The sequence below is a fragment of the Manacus vitellinus genome, unplaced genomic scaffold (assembly GCF_001715985.3).
Source record: "Manacus vitellinus isolate BGI_N305 unplaced genomic scaffold, ASM171598v3 scaffold_67_pilon, whole genome shotgun sequence".
NCBI lineage: Eukaryota > Metazoa > Chordata > Aves > Passeriformes > Pipridae > Manacus > Manacus vitellinus.
The window spans coordinates 279,665-304,968 of NW_021940737.1; the positions used below are offsets into that span (position 1 = coordinate 279,665).

General features: G+C 37.9%; 1 protein-coding gene across 4 annotated transcripts in view; it reads left to right on the forward strand.

Annotated features, from left to right (window-relative positions):
• TTLL7 (tubulin tyrosine ligase like 7) overlaps positions 1–25,304 on the forward strand; it is a 61,186-nt gene that overhangs the window by 1,133 nt on the left and 34,749 nt on the right. For 3 of the 4 annotated variants that reach the window (XR_001922057.2, XM_018083772.2, XM_018083774.1), the window contains exons 2-7: positions 16,736–16,911; positions 17,068–17,199; positions 18,105–18,226; positions 18,925–18,992; positions 22,445–22,603; positions 24,134–24,350. Coding sequence is in view for 3 of the 4 variants with exons in the window: in XM_018083772.2 (XP_017939261.1) it covers positions 16,887–16,911; positions 17,068–17,199; positions 18,105–18,226; positions 18,925–18,992; positions 22,445–22,603; positions 24,134–24,350 (723 nt within the window). In the remaining variant the exon portion in view is untranslated. The remainder of the gene's footprint in view (positions 1–16,735; positions 16,912–17,067; positions 17,200–18,104; positions 18,227–18,924; positions 18,993–22,444; positions 22,604–24,133; positions 24,351–25,304) is intronic. The other variant, XM_018083773.1, reaches the window with a different exon arrangement.

Sequence of the window (25,304 nt, forward strand, 5' to 3'; positions counted from 1 at the left end):
AGTTGGTATTTCCCTAAAAGAGGAAGTTCATTTTATTTGGAAAGATGCATACGAAGTGTCAAAGTTAAGAACTTTCATTGCAGGTACCACAGCGTACGTATTGGAGGATATTGCTGGATTTTGTTTTTCCCTTTAGAGTACTTAGCCTTAGATTCATTTTTATTTTCTGCACACCTGAAAGGTAATTGGGGCCATTGGAATCCTACTGCCAGAAGTCAAGTGGCCCTTATTAAGCATGAGGAGCTCTTTAGAGCTCCAGTAATGCTTACATAAGATCCTGCCAGAATGGTCCTTTGCAACTACTCCTTTTACAGACATTACGAGCTTCCTTGAAAGTTTACTGGAACCAATGAACCTTTTAATTATTAATATTTAAAGTATTAGTGTATTTCAAGTTTAGAATGGAGTTCGTTGACTCTGCTACACTGACAGGGCTAAGGGAATCATTTGCAATTGAATGGATATGGGAGAAAAAAGGTGACACGCTGAAGCAGTCAACCTCTGAACCTGGTGGGTATTAGAGCAAATCTTCCTGTTCCACAGGAACACCCCTGTTGGAGCCAGAGGCTCTTTCACACCAGGAGGTTCCATAGTGCCTTGGTCTACTGAACATTCTTCTTCATGGTGGTGGGTGCAGGAACCTACAGGTTCTGTAGGGGCGAAAGTAATAGCTTTTGCTAAGAACATTTTCCAGTTTTCTTCCTTACCTTCTCTCTTAAATGTTCATACAGTTGTACAGTATAGTTTCACAATGCTACCACATTAATTTATACTCATTTATCAATATTTTTGCTCTGCCTTGAATTCCATATGCCAGGAAACAAGCTCTAAGATGTTAGAACAAATTTTTGGCTTTGTGTTTCAGAGGGCTAAATAAAGCAGACATAATGGTTCTTGCCTTCAATATGAGGTTTAATTAGAATACAGGACCTCCAAAATGAAGATCAGTGTATACAGTTATAGTACTTGTTTCCCAGATGTTACAAATAAAAGTACAGATAGTTTAAAATAGTAAAAATATAGATCTACATTGTTTCAAAGGCAATATTTAAAAATGTAATCCCATGGTTTTTGGATGAGCCTTCATTTCTAGGGACATATGAACAGTACAGCTTTAGGGAGAGTCCAAATTAACAATAATAATGAAAGAAAGACAAAAGAAAACAACATTCTGGTTTAGGACTCACTTTTCACTTTCTGTGGAGTGAGTGTCTTGCCAGTTCCCACTGTACGCTTGTATTTGGTTTTGGAAGGATTCCAGATTGAAGTCTGATATGCACCACTGCCCAAATGCATCTCACTCAGATGGCTGCATGACTAGTGATTGACAGAAAAACTGACTGCCTAAAAGGATGGAGGTGCTTTATGCTGCAGTTCAGAAGCCCTTTCTGGCCAGCAGTAGTAACAGAGTACTGACAGTCACTCCTCAGAAGAAAGAAGAAAGACTAAATCCACTTTTCGTATATAATAAATGCTGCACAGAGAATTGAGTAGGGTGTGGGTTTCAGTTAGACACAGTGTGTTGACAAGTTTATTTTCATCCTTGCTTAGTAGCAAAATGCTAAATATATTCTTCTTTAGTTACATTAAAGTATGTTTCCTTTCAACTTTGTCCGTGGTTTGACATGTGTTTGTTTTATTTTTAGCACTTGAAAACCAGCACGGTAATATCCCTATAGGGTGCAGTGGAAGCACTGGAGTATAGCATGAGAAAATGAAATCAGATGCTTAATACTGAATTCTTGCAGGTGAAGAGGCAAAGTCTTGATACTGATTATGGACACAAAAAGTGAGTGGATTGACAGGGCAGAAGACTGTGAGATTTGATGGGGAAATCGCTCTTATTTACTCGCTCAGAATGATCTTTTGTGAAAAATATAGAATAGAGCTATGTGATGGAAGGCAGTACTTTCTTTGCTTTTGTGGGTGGTTGTCAAGTGTTTAGTGTTCATTGAACATGAAGTTTCTATGAATTTGTTATATTGCTTTGTCCTTCCAAGCTTATCTTGGTGGTGTGGGGGGTGGGAAAAACATGCAAAAACACTTCATATGAATTATTGATGAAAGAAATCTCAAATATGTGCAATTTATTCACCCAGGAAAACCCACACTTTTAATTACATTTTATTTCACGGGGATTTTTAGAGGGGTATCATATTATCCTAACTTTTTATCTTTATGTGAACCTGAAGTCTTTGAAAGACTATAAATTATTAGTGAGCATTAACGATTATGCATTTATTTGAATAAAAGGGTTTTTCTGCTTAAAAATAAACGAGAATAATGTGAGAACATGAATTTAGTACATTTTGTGCCATTTTAAAAACGGAAGCATTTACTGAAAACAATGTCTCTGAGGATGGAAAGGAGATATTCAGTAAAATAAAGCATGGAGGTACAGGAATCAGTGCTGTATCAAATGAAACTGTTGCAAAGGCACTCATAGAGTTGGGAATCTTTTAAGATGTTGTGCTGGTTTTGGCTGGGATAGAACTAATTTTCTTCACAGTATGTAGTTTGGGGCTACGTTTTGGAGTTGTGCAGAAAACAGTGTTGTTAATAGAGGTGTTTTTGTTAGTGCTTACACTAACACTTAGTTTTGAGCAGTGCTGAACACCTGCCTGTCCAAGGGAGGTGGTTAACAAATTATTGTTTCACTTTGCTTATGCATGCAGCTTTTGCTTTCCTTGTTAAACTGTCTTTATCTCAACCCATGACTTTTCTTACTTTAACCCTTCTGATTCTCTCCCCTGTCCCAGGAGAGTGAGGTGATGGGTGACTGAGCAAGTGGCTGGTGGTGCTTACTTGACAACTCAGCTCAAACCATGACAGATGCTGACCCAGAGCAGCATCTGCAAGTGCAGTAAGGGAACAACACAGAACTAGATTTGAAATTCTGGACACCAGCTGAGAAATCAGGCAGTTAATGACCCCAAGCAGTCGATTAAAAAAGCCTATATATTACTTCCCTCTGTTGCCTCTAGGTATGAAGAGAAAATGAAAGGACATCGTGGCCTTTTTTTTGCCAAAAGCAACACTCAGGAATACAAACACATATAGGAAGCAAGTCTTTGATAATCTATGAGAAAAATGAAATAAATTTATGAGAAATGGAAGTAAAAAAGAAGATATATTCTTGTGAGGGGGTGTTTGGGAACCTGATGCAGACAGTGAGCAGACCATTTAGTTTCATTGATAAAGAAGAAATACCTCTCAGTCATGGGACATGCACTCATAGTGCAGTTCCAGCTGTTTGAGGAGAAGAGATTAATGGTCCAGTTGAAGCTGACTCTCTGCAACAGCTAGATGTAAGAAACCTTGAACCAAGACAGTATGAGGAGCATAGAAAAAATTGTCTGTGGGAAGAGACTTAAGGAGAGATGTCTGGATTTCACTCCCAGTTCTCTTCTTCCACAGGAAATTTTTTCTCAGTTAGTTGCACTGAGTTTCCCCCTATTTCCCACTGTTTCAAAGTCCTTGAAGTAATTTCTTCAATTTTGGAAACGTACCTGTCCAATCACAACCAAAGAGGATGCCTTAATCCTTTGCGTGTGTTTTTTTTTTGTTTGGTTTGGTTTGGTTTGTTAGGGGGTTTGGGGTTTTTTTTTGTGTTTTGTTTTGGGTTTTTTTGTTTGTTTTGTTATTTTTGTTTGGTTTGGTTTGGGTTTTTTGTGTGACTGGGAGAACTATACTTGTTGTGAACTGGGGCAAATTGCAACAAACTTACAGAGCTATTGAATTTTCTGAGCCTTATTTCTTTGTACTTACGGGACAAATCTGCACATTTGTTTGATTTTCTATCTCACTTGAATAGGCAAGCAAGACGTTCTCCGTGGTCAGAGAGAATATCTACTCTTATAATTTGTAAACTAAGAGGGTAGGAAGTAAGAGGAAATGTCTTTTACATACATTGTAAATGTACATACGTTCTTCTCCCAGCTGCATTCTACCCGTGCATGATTTCCAAAGGCTGGCTTTTCAGCTAGTAGGACTACCACCACTTTATGTGAATATATCCTCCTCCACCTCATTAGAATCTGCCTTTCCCCACTACTTCATCTTTGTAGGATAGGTGTGCCAGCAGTGGTGCAGTCAGTCTTGTCTGGCACATCCGATGGGCCCGACTGCTGTAAAACTGTTGGGAAAGAATGGAGTGCAGTCTGTTTCTCCAGTTTTCTTCAGTGCTGATTTTTTTCTTGGCTTTTGTTTGTTTGCTTATTTTTTCTGTGGGGAGAAATAACCCATTTGAACAAAAGAATTTTTCAAACCTTTTATTGTCAGATAGCCTTTGTGGTCCACAGTCCATTAAAATGTACTGAGCTGTCAGATCAGACCAATCTTTCCTTAAAGTAAAAGAATAATATGACAAAGAAAAGTCATCTTGTGAAGTGATGTCAGAAAACAATTTCTTATGGATTATAATTGACATTCCAAAAGAATACAACCTCATTTAAGGAAAATTAATGGTTTTAGAATACTACAGAAAAAGTTATTCCAGTAAAGGAAGTAAATTTTCTTTTTCCATCAGTTCACTTAAGATTTCATTTGGTTTAAAAATTAGTCTATAAAACTGTAATGCTGGCCTCAATGAAACCAAATAGGTTTGATTTCAAAGCTCAAATCTCATTGGTCCAAGGCTGGAAGAGAATTGTAACCTTTTTTTCTTATAGGAAGTTATTAACTTCTCCTTTAGCTTACTTCTATGCAAGTGTCTTATGTTATTGTGATCTTGACCTCTTAATTCTACATTTGGAGAAACCATTGTCCTGGTTACAGTAGCTCATATCTCTTCATATCTCTTTCAGTCTCTGAGTCATTTTCTGTTTTTAGATTTTACTTCTTTTTAGCTTATTGTTATGACTAAATCCTACCGACTTTCTTCCCACGGCTCTTTTGACATTTTGAGTAAAGTGGGAAATAATGCATTCTTTTCTTATAGCATGTACCATGCCTTTGTCTTTTCACCCAAAACACAGCGAGAAAATACCTAGAAAGGGTTAAGAAGGAGATCTAAAAAGTGCTAGGGACGGGCTAAGTGGGAAGGAGCTGCTGCTGCAGCCTGTCTTTCCCTGGTGTATCACTGCCTGAAAGGGTATCAGCTCTCAATTATTGATACAAAAATGTTTCCAGAGGGCTGACTCTTCAGATAGTTTCAGCAATGCAACACTAACGGTAGGTGATTTCATTTTGCTACTTCTACTGCAGAATTCTTTTAAATCTGTTTCCATATTAGTGGGAGGTCCTGGTAGGACTGAGTATTCTGCAGTATGTAATCTTGTCAGTTAAGTCCATGATAAATAAACATTTTACACTGTTATCGATAATTTGTGTGCAGAAGAATTCGTTATATTGTCCTGCCACATGCTGCTTCAAAGGTTTTTTTTTTGTTAGGAGTTTTTGTTTGTGTAATTTTCCCTTATTGCTCTCTATTGCAGACTGTGTTAATTGAAATTCATTACCCTCAGTTTGAATACTTATGCATTCTGTCCACCACATATTTTGTAGTAAGTTCCTTTTCCATCATTCTTGCTACTTTTCTTTGTTTTTATGCTCTTTCTCATCCATCCTTTAGCTTGCAGTTTATTTTTCCTTATAACAGAGAACTAGATTCAAGAGCATCTACTGAATGCATTAAATTGTAAAACATTAGTTAGACAAAAATATGCTTCTGGAGAACAGCACGAAACATTTTCTGTGGCAATACATGTTTATGTCACCTGCACAGTAATCCCTGTTTCTGAACATGTGAATCCTACATGAGCTATGAAATATGAAGTGCTGCCTCTAGACAGCAGAGCAGTTCTGCAAGTGATACTGGGAGCTTGTAATCTTTGTCAAGAAAGAGAGTAATTCAGAGGCAACTCAGTTAATTTGAGCTGTAATCTCAAGGTGAGATGAAGGTTTGATTGAAGCATACTCTAGTTTTGACAGGGATGAGACCAAACGAGTCTGTGTCTTAATTATAGTTCTGAATTGTGTCACCAGCAGATCTGTCCTGGAACTGAAACATTATGATATAAAGTCCACAAAAGTCAATAGAAATATCTACGTTTACTTCACTGGGCCACAGAGAAAATCCTGTTATGCATGGCTTGAACTCATTTACACTGTAGACTTGAGACAAATTTTGTACTACGTGTACATATCTTCAAGGTGATGGGACTGGGAAATTTCCTGGAGAAAGCTCTTTCTTCCTTTGAGCAATCAAAGGAGCATAAAAAACTGGGAAGAAGTTTCATATTTGTGTCCTGCATCAATAGCCAACTCTGAATCCCAGTTTATTCTCCTTTTCTTTCTATTTGGTATATCAATTGTCCTCTCCTTCCTTCTTGTTTCTACTAACACTTTGCATTAAACTTTTTTCTGAAAGATTTATTGTCCTGCTTATTAGGTGTGTTGTAACTTTTCCATACCTTTGTATTTATAAATGCCTTTGACTCAACTGGGTACATTTATTTTTTCCTTAATTGTGGTTATCAGGCAAATATACTACTCTCTGGCTACAAAAAATTTTTGTATAGCATGAAGGGTATGGAATGTCTGAGAGAGTCAGAAGCACAAAGAATAAACTTTGTAATTTTCAACCTAAGATAATATGATTTAAAAAAATAGTGTGTGGTTCAGTTCCCAGTCACGTTTTGGTTTGAGTGGCAGTGATGTACATTTTGATGACATAATAAGAAATTATCGTGTTTGTTTCTTTTGAATATTTGAAAACCAGTTAGCTTTGCAGCCAGCATGTATTTCAGGGTATAACTTTATGCCTTTTTGTTTGGTTAAGAATGTACCATTAAAAAATACAAGATTAAAGCAATGAAAAATAAAATGGAGCCCTGCTAAATGAATTTAATATCCCACTGCTCTAGCCTCTGACTGAGGACTTTTGTTTCAGAACATTTCTCAAGTTTAGCTCTTAAGCAACACAGAATCCTTTTTCTTTTTTTTTTAGTTTAAAAGAAAAGGAAAAAAAAAAAAAACAATACACAAATGCCAGAGCAAATTGCTTTTAGGTGTTGGTTTTTGGGAGTTGACCAAGATGGATGAGGACAGGACTAACTGTGATATTGTTCCAAACTTGGAATTCTGCTTCTGCTATGATTAAAGTGATGGAGGCAAATAGTCATGCTTAGGGCAGTTATCTCTTGGATTCTGGAGTTATTTTAAAGGACAGTAAAAGCCACGATGCAATTGTCAGTCTGGTCTCTGCAGCTCAGAGGCAATGTATGATTACTCAATAAGTAAACTGTTGAATACTACAAGGTTTCATCAGTAATGCTGTACTTACCATTCAGAAGGTACATTATCCTGATCCTATGAGTCCAAATACATGCTGGAAAATTACTTTTCGGTAGGCTATTCTCATGCTTTGTTCTTTTAAGTAAAAACTAAAACTAGTGTGTGTAAAGTCTGATGCACTTCAGTTTTGTCTCTTCTTTTGGGTATTCAGTGTGTTCAATTTAGGGTCAATATTTAAGACATTATTTTTCTAGGCTTTGTGGCCACATGCTGTATTTTTCTACAGGTGAACAGTATATACAAAAATATTCCTATAGCAGGATACTGGAGTCTCATCTCTTTACTGATGAGGATAGTGACTCTTTACATCCCCTACAATGGATAAAAACAGTGTGACACAGAGGGTTTGGAGCCAATCCAGTCTTTTAAAGGAATTGCTATAAATTGGGTCAATTCTAGTTAGAGAAGCTTCTGAGGACTCACATCTGTTTGAAACTGCTGATGTTCTCCTGTTTTCATTTACAAAAATATTTTCAATCAGTGGTACCCCACTGAGCCCCAAGTACTAAGCTGTGGGGAGGAAAGCATGTTTTTGTGAAATGTTTCTGGTTCATTTATCAGCTCTTTGCAAACTGTTACTAGCACTATTGGTTGCAGTAGTCTCAGTGATACTGTAGGCCAACTGTGAATATTTCTGACTGTCACTTATTCTTTTCAGGGTAGAAGTATATGATGTAGTCATTAAAATATTAGAGGTCTACCAACACTCATACAAGCACACGAGCGTTGCCAGTGGAGCTGAACAAATGGATTCATAGCTGGAAGTGTCAGGATAATGTGATAAAGAATTTGGTGATTGTGTAAGAGCACCTTTGTTGTACTTTTGTGGTCAAGAAGCCTTTGAGTAGATGTTTCTTGTAAGTGTAAGAAACTTTAACTTATTCAAAGGCTGATTTTTGTCTAACATTTGCACCTTGGGTGCTGAAACTGCAGGCTAATGTCTGCCAATTTGTATTTCAGGCTGCTGTGGGAGTGTCTCCCTTGTTGCTAAACTGGAAAACATTGTTATGTTGCAGCGTGTGAATGAGGATGATGTCATCCTCAATCAGCATTGTTGTGGGCTGTATGATGACTGCAGTCCATGTCTAGAGATGCTAAAATGGATCTATGAATTGTAGGCCTATAAAATACAAGATGAAACAGGGCAGACCATGTAGGGCTAAGGTGTGGCTCTTGTGATACACAGAGATCTGTAGAAGTGAATTTAACCATATTTGTGTTCTTTTGTCCCCGAGCTTGATGCTGTTTTCACACTAAGCCAATGCTGCCAGCTTGTCACAGAGGAGAGAAAATTGGATGTGTGAGGGGGAACTGTCTAAAGATATCTTTTTCTTTATTTTCTTTCTCCAGATCCTTAGTAAGTCTCTCCCCTAAGGTCTACTTATAATATAATAAATCACTGCAAACGTATCAGCTTTATTAAAGGATTAGTGCTTTTTCTGTTATAACAGCAGAGTTGTCTCAGTATATGTAAAATGATAAATTGTTCTATCTTGTAGATCCCTAAGACCTCTAGCTCTTGCTAGAGAAATAAATCTTTTGAGAAGTGAATGATAAAGAAAGGAGTAGCATAATTCCAGCAGTGATTGGTGTGTGGTGTACAGAATTTAAAGCACACTGTGGTAGCTATTGGTGTATGTTGACACACTGTAATGAAGAGCGTGGATGGCACAGAGATGACAGCAGAGATGTTCCCACAGGTGCCACAACTCAAATTCCTTCCTAACTCTCTCATTTACCCTCTCCCCTCCCAAACCCACATTGTCACTCTCACATCTCAATATTTCTGTTCAGGTAATCATTCCTGCACACTGTCAGCTCTGTTCCTTCCAGCAGTGGCCTGGCTATCTCAGCACTAGAGCCTCGGCCCTTGGAGCGTGGTGGTCCCTCAGCCAGCACGGCTTGCTGCTCTGGGTCCTCAGGGCAAATCACACCAGGGGCTTGGGCTCTCTGCTTTAAAGGGAGTGCTTCATTTGAGGGGACAGGGCTCCAGCCCTGCATGGGCTCCAGCCCTGCACGGGCTCCAGCTGTCCTGCTGCTCAGCTTGCAGAGCTAGTGGGGCCAATGTGCTCTAATGCAGGGTGTGTTTCCAGGCTGGACATGCCTGGATCACACCAAATGAAGGTGGAATCGTTGTATAGAATGTAATATAAATATACACACAACCATCATATATAATACATAAAATGTATAATGTATGTTATATATATATATTAAATGGTTGTATATAATGATTCTATAATAAATAGAGATGGGTTTTCCATCCAACAGTGTTCAGTGGAATTTACTGTGATCAGGGGCTAGGAATACTTTGTGTTCCAGAGTTGGTGAAATGCTGTCCTGCTGACAGATTTATGGTCTTATCCCCACTGAAGTGGGGAACAGTAGTACAAGACCCATGCGTTGTCTATGCTTTTTGCTGGCAGAGAGTACAATGTGAAAGCTGATAGTTTTTTTAGCAGCAAGTGACAGAGGTATGTATTTTCTGAAATTCAGATTTTACTATATAAAAACATGGTTATGCTTGCTTGTTTGGACTATTCTGTCAATATTTTTCCTTGCCATTATGAATGCTAAATAATGCTTATTTAAAGTTCCCTGCACTTTATTTTTGAATTATTGATTTGTAAGTCATGCAAATTCTTTTGTCAATTAATATATTTTCTATGTTTTACTGAACAAGGAAAAGATTCAAACCTTATCCTTTTACTGCAGTCTTCTAATTTGGTTTCACTTTCTTTGATGGCCCTCTTTCAATATTCAGAGCGTAAATATGAAACTCTATAGTACTCAATTTTCTAACAGTCTGAAATACATTATCACATTAGAAAAGGCTTTTGAAGGGTGAGAATGAGCTAACAATCACACTGTGGGCTCTGCTATGAAAGACAGTTTGGAGGTCATTTTTTAAACAGAAAATCAATCTTCAGCTTTGAAACATTTGACATTGGTATAAATTTGGCCAGTGATTTGAAGTTTCCTTTTGGGAAATGGATGAATGCAAAAAAAAAAGTAATATTACTCCAAGACAACACTGAAAAGAAAAAAAATTGCTTCTATGCTCAATTCTGATCTCCGTATATTGTGAGTAGAAAATGATTAATGCCTGTGAAACTCAGATGTGAAACTTCTACCATCTTAACAGCTTCCTATACATTTCCTGTTTTCTGAATTGGAGAATCTATACTTATCATTTCGTAGACCTTTTGTGATATGAAACAATGAAAAAATTCCATCCAAAGCTGTGAAGTGCAAAGTCAGGAGAAGCCCAAAGAACTAACAGTGCAGAGCTCCCGAGGCTCTGTGCTGCTGTGTGTGGCTGAGCCTCTGAGCTGGCTCTGAAGGGTCAGTTCCTGACAGGCTCCAACTATTTGAGATAACACACCTTTTACATTCCCCAGCAAAAGACACAGGTTCACAACTGTGGTGCACACTCTGCTTTGCATGGTGCTTGGAAGGTAGACTGGAAGGGTCAGGATAGTTTGTGCTTTCAGTATTACTAAATAGGTGGTGCTGAGTCATGTCTGATATATGTCCTGTGTTGCAGAAGACTAATTCTAGGGCCTTTACTGACTGGGGTCTGGAATGGCTGTTGGGAGGTTAAACTCACACTAAATGTAGCCTGTGGGCTCAGAGGCAGAGTGCTGTTACCATAGCTTGGCTCGGTTGGTTTGTTTGGTAGCTCGGGGAAAAGTTGGAAGTTTTAGAAATGCTGGCCATTCAGATAACCTAGTTCAGAGAATCATTTTACAGAACTGCATGATTCAAAAAAAGTTGTGTAAATCATGCTTGTTTGTATTCCTTTGTAGCTTGTAGTTGTCCATTTAGCAAACCAAGCACCTGAGAACTCCATGCATTCACTGTATCTGAAAGAACTGCTCAGTATACATCTCATCTCATCTCATTTCATGGTGAGAATGAAGGATGTTGGTATTAATAGATTTCATTTGACTTCAGAATATTTTGAACCAAACCCTAATTATGTGCAATTTTAAGCCAGTTGACAGATAGCCTTTTAAAAACAAGCTTGTAACTTTGACATATCAAGCCTTAAAATGAGGATTGGTTTTTGCATTTAGAATTTCTCTGTAAGAGTGAGAACTTGCCACCAAATTGTTCTTTGAGCATGTAACAATAAATCTGGTTGCTATGCTTGCTTGTAGCAGGAACACTTCAACATACATTTTATCAGGACACATATTAAAAAAATCCTGAAAGTGTGTGAGACTTTTAGTTGTGCAGTTTCATTACTGAAAATTGTTACTGCCTTGCTGAGGCTGGTACTGAGAAAGGCATTTTTCTCTATCATAATTTTTGTTAATTTCTTAATCTCATTGTGGATCTGAATTTTATATGTTAATTCCAGATCAACAGTAGATTATAGTCTTGCATAATTGTAATAAATAGCAAACCCCTTGCTACAGTGTATCCAAACTTCCACATTCTAAGATCTAAGGGACTGAAAAACTTTATTATCTAGAATAGAGTGAAAAAAAACAGAACTCAGATGTTTACTAGGTCAATGCTCTGAAGACTATTTTCACTTCTTTCTTTTTCATGTTTCTGTGAAATTTTTGTTATTTTGATTTTCCAGCTAATTGCAGAGTGGGGATTGCAGCACTGTGATGCTGTCTTTCCCACCTATGGTCACCTGCCAAGTTCTGTAACTGTGTCTTCAGTGCGTCTCCATTTCACAATGAAAGCTCCTTATGTCAGGAGCTTTGAGGATTTCTTTCCAGCCACTGCATTTCCAGCCACTTGTGACAGCACTGGGTAAATTGTACTGATGGGCTCAGAGGAAAGCAGTCTGCTGGTTTTAAAATCTATTCTAAAATATTCCACTGTTGATGAGTGATTATTTATCTGTACCCAAATAATGCAGGGAATTAAAAAAAACCTCCCGGCAATCTATTTTTTGTAGTATTTCACCTAGGTAAATAGGAAGATACTTGAGAAATGTTAGTTGTCTTTGAGAGGTCTTGTCATATGTACCATGACTAAGGTCTGAAGTCATGTTTTCAGGTCATGTATGTAAAGTTAAGCACATGCTTAGTCCATGGAGCCTTTTAAACTGGCCACCAGTAGTGTCACAATAGCTTAGAAGGAAGGAAGAAGTTCACATTAAAAACAGCACATTGAATGACAGTGTTGTCTCTGTTTTGGAACATGGAGTATTTGATAGTAGGTGATTGTACCATTCTTAATGCTTAAATCTATTAGACTAAATCCATTTTAAATGTGCAATCCAGTATCTTTTTGTTAGGGTACACAGTAGTAGTTTCATAGTTACTGGTATGATCCAAGTTAGGTTGAAGAATCTCATTGACTTTTTTGGAATAGATTCTCAAGGTGCACTCCTTTATTTTCAGTTTGAATTTTACTCTCCATTCTCTTTTTTGACCTGATTTAATTAACCTTTTTCTGCGAAGCTTACTTTTTGGCAAAAACAAAACAAAACAAAAACCTGGGGTCTAATGGCCTGCAATTCCTATTTAGAGATGAAAAATCATCTTTTCAGCTCCCTACTGCATCAAGATGTAAAGAGAAGGAGCGTGAAAGGCAGAGGTTACTCGTGAGGAGTCTGGTGCAAATAACAGGAAATAAGAGGGGTTTGTTAAAAAATACTTGTAGATAATCGAGGAATTTTTTCCAGGCAATTTCCTAACTTATGTTTCCTTACACTTTGTGTAACAGCACAAAATACTCTTAGATTTTAATTTTCTGTAATATGTTACAACTTGTTATCAAGGAAACAGGGATCATTCCATTAACTATGAAACCACTTCTTCCCACTGTCCTGTGCTCTTTACTGAGGCACCTTTGTGTCTTGCTCAGACTGTGCCCTTAGATGGACTCAGGCATCTGCTTTGGTCTCTCTCTGTGTGCAACATTTCCCTCCCCAACAAGAGTATCCTGCTTCTCCTGTCCCTGGAGGAAGAAAGATCCTTTTTTCTTTTCTTTTTTCTTTTTTTTTTCTTCTGTCACTTTCTAGGACAGGATTGTGTGCAATGTATCTCTCCTCCTGGCACTCTCACACCTTTGCCAGGCAGCTGTAAAGATAACATCTCATCTTTTTTTTCCCTGTAGAGCACTTTTAGTCAAAGTGGTTGTTTATATAAGAATGTGCTAACCTGAGGAAGACGCATTCGTTTCTTCTTCACAAATCTTTCTCCATTTTTAGATTAACCATTTTTGTTCAGCTACCCTTGAATCTGTGTGGTTGAGCAACAAACCTTCACCAATTTATGTGTATCAGGATTTCAGCAGAGAAATGGGATATGCAGCAGGAACTGCAATCCTTTTCTCTCTGAGTGTGAATTCAGAGACTTCTGACAGCTGACTTGCTCCATAAGTCCCAGTTTGAAAATAGAACACTTTCTTCTATATTGTTAAAAGCAATCTCTTAGAAACAAGCCTTTCAGGTAGACTACTAGTGAGATATGCCTCTACATTGCTGTAGCTGAAAACAGGTTATGGGTTGTGCTTATTTTATAAGTAAAAACTTGTCACAGCTGTAAGAACTGCCTCAGAATTCGATGTAATCATAACCTGACAGTGCTGCTGCTCTTACTGTGCATGATGCAGGTGAGTCCTGCTCTGAGCTGTGCCTTGTAACTGCCAATTCCATCAGGTGGCACAGGCTCCCCACAGAGTGTGTGCTCCAAGTCTTTTCCTTCCCCTGTGCTCTGACCTAGGAGTAGGGCTGGGCAATAATAACAAATCAAGAGGTGTTACCCAAGAAAAGGTGCCTGGGGAGGACCTGGGTCAGAGGACGAAGTGACTCTGGAGTGATTTCTGCTGTATAGAATTCAAAAAGAGAGTGAGAAAGATGTGTAGGAGCTTGTGGCTGCCAGGGCCTGTGCCCTGCAATGTTGCATCACAGTGCTCTGTCAGAGTGGGCCCCTGTCCTTCCAGCTCTCCCCCCTCAGCAGCAGCCCTTCATCTACTGCTCTCAGAGGTGTCTTCCTCTCTTCCAAGTGACCCGTTCCTCCAGTTAGAGAACTGCTCATCTAAAGGGGAGTTTGAGGAACAGTTGCAGTTTACCTGGAAAGATTGCAGCTTCCTCAGAAGGCTGGTATTAGGTTTTCTTGCTGCAGAATTGGAATTCCCACTACTGTGCTGCTGGGGACATAGAAAGCATGGAGGTCTAAACAGGGACAAGTCTGCTGCTCCCATGGCTTAGTGTACGATTCCCAGGTAGTGCTTTGGGTAGTGTATCCCCCTAGATGGGGTGCAGTGTCTCTCATCTGTCACTCGACATGGTGGGAAGAAAAGCTGAAACTGTCCCATTTCATTGGACTTGTATTTGCCCTTTGGAAAGGGACAAAGAAAAGGACTGTATCCTATGTAAATATTTTTGAAAACTACTGATTAAGAACTGCTGGTGTTTTGGTATTCAGTTAAATGGTTGTTTGGAGATGGGCTACTGAAGAGAAGTGAAGCAGTTGTAAAACAATTTTGAATTATTATATGAAAGTTTAAGGCAGAATACAGTTTATTAGTATGGGACAGTGCTTGTGAAAAGTGAAAATCCTAGAGTAAGGTTTAATACAGAGTACAGTCCCATTGCTTCGTTTTCCATATGGCTGAACTACAAATTGTCCATAGTTTACTCTAAAGGTGATCATAAATCTTTACTTTCAGCTCATGTATGTGCTAAGAAGTTGACTGGTTGAAAGTCACAGACCCTGAGTGTTGGTACATTCTATTTATATACTAGAGAGTATTCTTCTTAAAAGAAATAGAATAGTTTCTATATAAAGAAAAGCAGTAATTCAACAATGTGGTGCAGTTCAGAGCCTCCAGAATACAGTGTGTTATAGTAACCTTAGGCAGATAGTTTTCTTTGACTGTAAGCTGAATGAAAGCTCTATGAGGTGCTTGCTTTTTATTGGCATATCATAGCTTGTTAATCATGCTGCATTAGTAAAGGGCTGGTGCTTCTCACAGTGAAATGTTAGTCCTCCTAGCATTCTTCCATATTTGTTTAAAGTTCTTAGTCAGTACAGCAAAGAAACAACTGGCAGGCATTTGAGTCCGTGCATGGGAGTCCTTAACTGGCTAACAGACGTACTTCAGTATTATTCCCAGGAACTCAACGTGTCTTGGACTCTGATGGTATTCTTAGCTTGAGAGACAGATAACATGCAATATCCAGTGACTCACTGTGCCCAGCACTGCCTTTCCTTCACAGTGGTTTTAAGGAGGATGAATGCTTTGCTTTCCCATCTCTGTGTCTAATTTTAGTCTGCCAGCAGGCTGGAGGACTTTCAGGCCACCTTCTTGGATAATGTCATCCAAAACATTAAAACTTCAAAATGGCTGGGTGTTACTGCTGTGCTGTCTGACATTGTAGCTGTGTATAAAACATCCCCTGTTCTTACTTTGTGGGTAAATGCACATGGTCCACTAAGTGGACATGAGGGATATTTGGTCGTCTTGTTACAAAGCAGGTTTTGGCTCCTGGTACATTTCTGGCAGTCATAATAGAACCGTAATCTGTTCTTTTGATCCTTTTGTGTTAATGGACTGCCAAGGGTAAATGTCTGTCTTGAAAGGAAGTAAGATCTTACAGCTCAAAATATCTGGTTTTGTGTTTTCTCACCAAGTGTGTGACTTGTCCAGAACATACTTGCATCTCTTCTCTCTCTGTCATGTGTATACACACACAGACAGGCACAAATTAAAAATGAAGATTTATAAGTAATGTTTTGGTAATTTTGTTAATGCACATCTTATCCGATATTATGACCAATCATAAGTCATGGCTGAATTTGACTTTCCTGTAATTTTCTGCTATTTATAGCAGAAGAAATTCCTTGTGCTCTTTTAAATAAGTTTTGCAATCACTAAAAGCAGCAATAATCTCAAGCTAGTGTAAGGAACTTAGGCTACACATATAAATGCAGAAAAGAAATGAAAGCATTGAAAAATCAGTGACATATTGTATATGTTTTGAACACTGGTAGATTTTTTTGAGGCCGCCTGCCAAAGACAGTGTTTGTTTCCTTGCAGACTTTGGTATAACAGCGCTGCATGCCCGAAGTCGTGTAGCAGTGTGTTTAGAAGTGCTTTATTCCTGAGTTTTTTCCTGATATTTCAACCCATTCATTGAGCTTTGTGGAGATAGAAATTAGCAGTATTGATTGAATTCAGTGTTACTTATTTGCATGTCCAAAATCTCCCATATCCAAATGAAAATCGGAAGATAAGGTAATATAATTTCATTTTGAAAATTAATATGCAAATGATTTTTCCCAGAAAGAAAACAATTGAATTGTAATGAACAAAGTTTTGTATGTACAATAACTTGATCAATCTTTCAAAATAAGCAACTCTTTATACTTGTTATTAAAAGTGTTTCCATGTTTAGTTTTCTGCTGTTTATTTTTTCAGGATTTCTCTATAACAAAGTCTCTCTTACATTTTTTTAACGCAGATATCTATCCATTCCAGAACTAATTTTTGCTACAACCAGAGACTGAAATGGCCTGACTGGAGTTTTAAGTAATTTGAGTTTGACAGTTTCACCATTTTCTAAGAACTTGGAGCAGAATTTGAACTCTACTTCTGCACTGTCCTAGGTTATAATGCCGTCCTTTTCTAATGAGGGAGGTATGACAGTCTTGAATTTTTAATATAACCTATTAATTATTCAGTATAGCTGTACCTCTAAATTGTGATGAAGTACATTTTTTTTTAGTTTTAGTTCATTTGTGTATGTTATTTGAGATATAAAAATGTTGATAGTTGCAACATTATTTTTCAAAGATAACCGTGGAACTGATCCTCTGACTTTGAGTTCAGAACTACCCTATCAAGGCACAACTAAAAGAAAAGTCAGAAAGAAGAAGAACAATGGAGCCATCACTGCAAACATTGCTGGCACAAAATATGAAATTGGTAGGAAGCTACATATTTTGTTTTCATCCTAATAGCCATTGATGTGAGTGAATTACTAAGAAATGGAGTGAATTAACAGACTTTGCATCAAGCTGACAGTGAGACATTTCCAAAGGAGTGTATTTTGTAAGAAACCTGGAGTTTTCTTGTAACATTGAATTCATAGCTTTGAGCACTGTGCATCTGTTAATCCCCATTTGTTACTCAGGGAAGGGCCTTGAAAGGTAAAAACTTAAGTAATCAAGAAGGCTGGGGAAGAGCCCTCTATATATGTGTTATATATGTGTTTGTAAGTCTTAAAGCCTTGAAACATGAACAGTGTAAATTTAAATACTCTAATTATAACACAGAGGCTTTTCAATAAAATCTGCTAATGTTTTGTATTTTCATTCTTGGTGCTAAAATCTTGTTTCCTACAATCAGAGTTATGTATGGCACAGAATCAGCCTTTTTTCTTTTTTTCTCTTTCTTTTTTTTTTTTTAATTAAAATAATGCATGCATTTGCTTTGGAAACTAGTGCAGCTGGACTAAGGAGGCATTCTTGTCCCTATCTGCACTGACACTTACAGGCATCACTGTTTTAAAATTAACTTATGTCATAACCATGATTAAGTCTGACTGCTGTACGAGTGGACTTTTGCCAGATGACTGGGGAATACGCTGAGGCTTTTTTCAGTTCCCACAGTGGTTGTGCTCTGACTCCTGCCTCAGTGCAAGGTGCTGTAACATTTTAATGGCAGGTTTGCAATAGCTGATATTGCAAGATAAATAGCTTGCATGCTAACATTGTTCTCAGACAAAGGGTCGTATATTGGAAGTGCTTAAAATCTTGGTTTTTTAAATTTTGAAAATTAATCTATTTTACAGTTTCAAAATAGTCCCTATGTGTGTGATTTCTCCGTAGTACGTATAGTAATAAAAGAAATGGGATTTGAGAAAACACCTGATGAAGATGAAACAGCCAATCTTATCTGGAGTGATTGTGCTGTGCAGCAAGAGAAGATTGCTGAGCTGCGGAACTATCAGGTAGAGGAGGTTTTTGGTACTTCAGATTTGTGACATGTTTCAGTACACTGCTTCACTCTGAAATATTCAGTAACGTGTCAGTGCTCCGTTTCACTGGTGTGGAGGGCAAAGAAACCCCCACAAAACACAACCAGCCAGGCTCAATGAGGCTGTACCACTGCCTATCTTAAAATCCTATTCTCTTTCCCAGAGTTATTTGTTCAAACCACTTGGAATCTGGTGCTTAAATATTTGGGGCTGTTCTTTCATGTTTTGTCTGCCAGTTGGGGGGTGTTGTGAATATCAGAGTTTGAAAGAAACGCAAAACTTCATGTATAAGTATCTCGTAAGCCTTTAAGCAGTAAGTTAACAACCAGAGCTCTCTCCACAGTTTCTGTGAATAAATAATTTGTTTTCTTTACCATTAGTTTGTGATAGCATTCTTTGTTCCTAGATAGCTTGGTGAATAAGGGTACGATAGTCTCATGTATGAAATGAAATCAATAGGCACTTATGTTGATGGAGGAGAATACAACTTACAGCATCTTTACTATTGCTAAGAATATGTAGTATAATGTAAGATATTATCTTAAATAATTTAGATTTAATACTATTTATTTTTGTCTGAGCATGCAGTTGAATGTTTTAAATGATTGTATTAGGTATACCAGAAAAACTAGGAAGTATCAACCAGCTTTCTTTTTTTTCTACTTCCTCAGAGAATCAACCATTTTCCAGGAATGGGAGAGATATGCAGAAAGGATTTTCTGGCAAGAAACATGACTAAGTAATATTTCTTTTAATATTAAGAAGTTTTCCAGCTATAGTATTTAATGCAATACAATATGGAACTCTTGCTTGTAAAGTTAGTTCATTTTTACTGAGAAACTGTGAGAGGACCAAGAATAATTTCCAAAGTTCTTTAATAACTTTTGCTTTGGTCCTGGATCTGTAGTATTGGAGTGGGCTACTGTATCTCTCCAATTGACTTCAATGGAAAATGATGTGGGTTCAGTTCTCTGTCTGCACATTGAAGAATGTAGGTGAGCCTTGAATTATTGTACAATAAACTTAATCCATAATACACCCAGCTATATATCCTATAGTGGTAGAACAGAAAAATAACTAGTATGTGGATGGATAGTGAATCTGGAATCCTGTGCAATGTGCTCTAGGATAGCCCTGCTTGAGCAGGGAGGTTGGACCAGATGACCAAAGGTGAAGCATCTTATTGTTTATATAAAAAGTAAGTCAGTGAGGCTCATTTGTCTAATTAAACGTTCTCACTATAGTGGAGTAACTGGCTTCTGAGGAATTATCCTCACTGGGAATCTGTGAGCAAGACCTGTAAGAAAACACTACTAAATAATGATTTGACAGCCTGAAAATAAGGAAAACTTTGGGGATAAATATGTGTCAGTATTTTGGTTATTCTAATCTAAGTTAGTTTGAAGAGCAGTTATTAATAGAATTAATCTTCTGGCTCCCAACATTACTTACACTGCATTTACTGTTACCAGAAGAGAATTTGTTTTCATATTAATGTAATTAATGTGCTATCTCCTCTTTCTCTCTCAGTTTCTTTCTCTTCCCTTTTCTGTTCTGTAACTAGAACACACAAAATTATGTGCCCTGAGACTGCTTGTGAAATCACAAGCCAGTTGGGATACATGGTTGAGCAGGCTCTTTCCTGTAGAGTGCAGGATTTTTTCCCCTACAGCTGTTGTTCTGTCTTAAAATTTATTTAAACAGGATTGTGCAGAAACACTAATTCTATTCTCTTGCTTTTCTGCTGCATGCCATCTTTTCTATTCCCATTACTGACTCTACTGATTGCTATCATTGACAGTTCATGAACTTCTCTTGAGAATTGGTGGGGAGTAGAGTCTTTTTTTCTTTTACTTCTACATTTGATGTTATACTGATCTCACCCTTCCATTTTATGCAAGTTATTGGGAATGGAGTGAAAGAGCAAATCTACCTGACTATAGGCAAATACTATTCAGGAGGAAAGGCACTTCAGGAACTCCTTTTGCAGCTAATATCCAGGGTCTGGATCATAGGACAACGTGGTTTTCACATGCAGAAGAGTGGAAGGGGGCAGTGTAATATGTAGCATGTGTAATATGAATGGAGACAACCCAGCAAAGAAAGTGAACGTGGAGTAATGGAACAGGTAGAAAGAGGAATGTAATGGAGAACAAAAACAGGCATGAGCAACATTTTCAAGGGTGATAATCAGAACACAAGAGAGAAAAAAATAATAGTAATAGAAGTGCCATTGTAGGGCCAGCTAGATCTTAAGAGACCATTTTTGAATGCACTCTTAGATGAGAGCTCCTCATGTGAAGGATAAGTGTGCTTAGAGAATGAATACAGTAAATGGGGGAGAATGGATGAATGGATCCATCTGTAAGATGGTGGTTTTTTGCAGCTCCTCTGTTATTTATATTTAAAAGGTTCATGAACTGATCATGGGCCAAGAATCATTCTCATCCATCCCTACCTACTAACCTCCTTTCATACTTGAAAAGCCGGAGGATTTTGAAACCTGGGCAGTGGAACCTGTGTTGTTGGACTGACAAGTCATGTCTTTAGTAAACTGTGTTTTGTTCAATACCTTGGACTCTGCTGAACAGAAAGTACTCTGAGATCAAGAGCACAGTCTGACCACATCTGTGAGCTAAAATAGCACTCAGAAGAACAATAATTTGGTGTTTAATTCTCAGACCTCCTGGTAAGGACTGTGAAGGCTAAAGAATAGAGCAGCACAGTGAAAAAGTGGTTACCCACAGCAGTGGACAGCAGATGTGCTGAAAAATAGGGCTATTGTAGTGGAATAGGCCTTGATTCCACAAGCTACTTGATTATGTTCCTAAGCCCTTTCTGAATAGGGCCAAGCGAGGAAAGAACAGAGCTGAATTCTTTTGTTGAAAGTTTTAGTGAGCCCCAGAACTTGTAAACAATGCCCAAGTATTCCACTTCATATTATTAAGTGTTTGTAATCTACCCAGTTATGCATCAAAAGGAAAAGGCATATAGGACTGATGTACTTGCAGTCACAGAATACTATGAATATATCTGGAATACTTTGAAGCTATATTCATTGAGTAGGGAGTGTGTGTATTGAAACCCTTGAGTAAGTTAAATGGCAAGTCTCTAACATGTAACAGGATGCATATGATAAATAATCTGGAGAGGGATTTAAACTAACACAGAAATTGCTTTTTGCCTAAAAATAAGACAATTTCTGCCTAGATAAGCTACTCAGTTGGCAAAGTAATAACACTTGTAAATATAGAGCAGATGGAGAGTAGTTTAACAATATGCATGAATCAGGAATTATAATGTCTACTTATGTTTTTTAAAATTTTCCTGAATATTTAGTGGTTTTCATTAAATCAGATTTCTAAAAATAATAGTTATGATGAAGCTGTGAAAGCACTGACCCTCATGCAGGACTATACTCCAGCTATTGTAGATTCTGCAGAATATTTGCTGGGGAGTTGGCTACGCAGTTTGGTGACAGCATATCTATTATGCCAGTAGGGCTTGGCTGCAGTCCTAGCCTTACAGATGTGGCTGACAGCTCTGTTTTTTCCATTAGTATTTAAGCCACTTAAAGAAAAAGTATCTTATACTGCATCAGGATTATTATGTAGGCTCATAGTAGAAATGAAAAATGGAAATGATATTGCCTCTTTTACACTTATCTTGATGCCTGTTATTAGTATTTTTTGCACCCATGAAGAAACTCCAAATATCCCCTATCCTCTTCTTTGTGTGTGTTGATCCTCATACCTCCCCAAACACATAACAGTATGAAAATTAAAATACTTGCCAAATATCTCTCTGCCCCTTCCCCCCCAAAATATCCATATTTCTAAAATATTTCAAAGAATAGGAATAGCAGGAAATCATCTGAGTAACTGGTCAAAAATTGTAACAGGAGTCAAATGGATGCTAAGAATGAGATGGATGCCAAGTAACATAATAAGCACATTTGATAATAAGCAAAAATGCACAAGACAGTCTGTGTTTGAATATAACATATGCACATGCGTATGAATATGTTACAGAGCTCAAACTATGCTTAAAGAAATGCAGAAGTTTGATTTCATGTTACAGAATTTTGTTGAAAAAGTTCCATTGTCACATTGTCATAAATGCTTTTTAATCCTGAGGATTGAAACATCAAAGTAGTCAGAAGATTTTAACTCAATAAACTTTTTTTTACAGAATGATCAAGAGTCAGCCTCAGGAGTACAGTTTTATTCCTCGGACGTGGATCTTCCCTGCAGAATACACACAGTTTCAGAACTATGTAAAAGAACTGAAGAAGAAACGTAGACAGAAAACTTTCATAGTCAAACCAGCTAATGGTGCAATGGGACATGGGTAGGTTGTGAGTTCACTTCAACCTTCTCACCCATCAAACGTGAAATCCAGTGCTAATAACATTAACAGAAGCTGTGTATTAGTAAGAATATTGTATTTCAAGTTGTATGAAGGTCCATATATAGGGTGAAGGCTTCACAAGCCTCAAATAAGCTCACTTAATTATTAAGTTCATGATAATTTTATTATGAATTTATCTGCTGCTTTTAGACTTATGGGGTGAGACCACACTGGGCATAAAGGGGAGGGTTCTGGTGGCTGGAGGCTGTGGGGGTGTCGTGTGGGAGGATGTCAGGATGTTTCCCAGCTCTGAGACCAGCCCAGACACCCCGTTGCATTCCCAAATCACAGCCAGGCAGAGGAGCAGAAATGTGTTTGAGAGCAGCAGCTGCAAGGTATAGGAGAGAAGAGGAACTGCTCTTGGGGATGTGGCTGGAGGTGCACTCCTGGGAGGAGGTGACACCCATGCTGGAAGAGGGACACCCCTGAAGAGACCACGACCTGCAGCTGAATTGAAACAGTTTTGTCTGTAACAGGGCTGCATAGTAAAAATCTAATGAGATAAATATTGCAATTGTATTATTAGTTCTTGTTTCTAGATATTTCAGTTGTAGCTTTTATTGCTTTTAATATCAATTTGGACTATACAATATAGTAAAGCTCTTAGTTATTCAAAATATATCAGAATTACTAGAAAAGTAAGGCCCCTGAAATTCTCCATTTCCTCATTTTTCAGTCCTCTTGATAAGGACAAAGATAAGCTGAAGGGAAAGGTACCAGCATAGTTCAGAGGAATGCCTGGAAGGTACTTCAGTACCTTCAGTGATAGGAATATTCAGCACCAAAACTCTGAAATGTATCTTAAATAATACAGAATAAGATTAAGGTAGCAAAGTTCTGGGAATTTGAGGTTAATAACTGTATACTTAAAATATTAGCTTTTACAGTTATTTAAAAGTCTATGTAGTTAGAAATTGGGAGTTCATAATTCATATATAAACCTTTTTTCATTCTGATGTGGGGAAACTGGAAAAACAGAAATACTAAGCTTAATCTATGCCATTCTTAGCCATGCAGATCAGTGTCCTGCTTTGCAAACATCATCAGTATGTCAGGTTAGCACTGAAAGTTCTTTGCAGCCTGTACCTCGTGCAGGAGTTGTGACAAAGACTGGAAGTCTATTTTTAGAGCTGCAGGGGGAATAATCACAGAAGCTGGAGACTGGTCGTTCTGCCAAACAATTTCTGAGTGCAGAGCAAACCCATTACTACAAATTGTTGAATCAAAGCAAGCAGAAAGTTATTTTGAAATGGCTCATTGCCTGTTTTCATCCAGTGAAGAACCATAAAGGACAGGAAACCAAAAGCCATGTAAGGGAATGGAACCTTTTCTCTACCCTAAAAACTAGATACGTACGTCTCTTTCTCTGGGTAGACTTTAGCTGATTACCTGGCTGAGTGACCATGGAAATGTATTTCATAGAGTAATGTTCGAGTTCCACATTTTTAAAATAACTTTTGTTTTTACCAGGATCTCTTTAATAAGAAATGGAGAAAAGTTACAAGCTCAGGATCACTTAATTGTTCAGGAATATCTTGACAAACCATTTCTTATGGAAGGCTACAAGTTTGATTTACGTGTGTATATTCTTGTAACCTCCTGTGATCCATTAAAAGTATTTTTATATCATGATGGACTGGTGAGAATGGGCACGGAAAAGTATCACCCCCCCAGTGACTCAAATTTGGTAAGTTGGAGTTCATTCCAATTTATTGCTTATGCATATAGACTTCCACCTGTATAGGGTTTGGAGAAGGTAAGATAAAATAAATTGGAGTGTGAGATTTAATTGGATGCTCATCTGGATGAACTTCTGCATTGTCATTGAAGAGAAAAAATTAAAATGAAAGTACTTAACTCATGCTTTTCAAAATCACAAGCATAGCCATATTATTGCTTATGTGTAAAAATTTTATATGACTGCATGTATGTATGCTACATACGTACATATTTAAATGTTTTCTACAAGAAAGCAAAAGATATCAATTATTGACATTCAACCAAGAAAAAATAAAGTAAATCAGCTCACTCCAAGAACAGTCACTTGGCTTTTATGTTCATGTGAGACTCAGTCTGGGCTGGGGTGGGAGGTGGTAATAAGGTTTATCTCCTGCCAGGTCGTTGTTTAATGTCCCTGAAGTTTAGAGCCTGTGCTGAGGGTGCTGCAGGTTTCAGAACAGAGGGAAGCAGCAGCAGAAGGGAGCAGTGTGGGAGGGGGTCACTGAACTGAGGGATCTGCTGCTCTTGGCCAGTGCCCGCTGCAGCACGGACAGGACAGACCTGGAGCTTTAGGGTCATCAGTAGGGCTGCCTGTGAACTTGGGGAAAACCAAGAAATGGTGAGGAGCATGCTAAAGATTTTGGACACTTTCATCCCCTTGTTCACTGGATAGCATCTTGGCCTGTTGAGGGGTGTAACCCTTCTCTTCTGGCACAGACTAAAATGCAGATATGTAAGAAAGAAGTAGATTTGAAGCACTGGTAGATTTGATTTCTTATACCTCACTCTGTACTCCATTGTATATTTCTTTTTCCATAACATATACTTTTAGAGCTACTTCAGTGTAATTATGTAGCAGACAACACATGTAGAGCCTTTCTCCCTACTTGCAACTTAAAATTGTGACTGTGTCTTGGTGCAT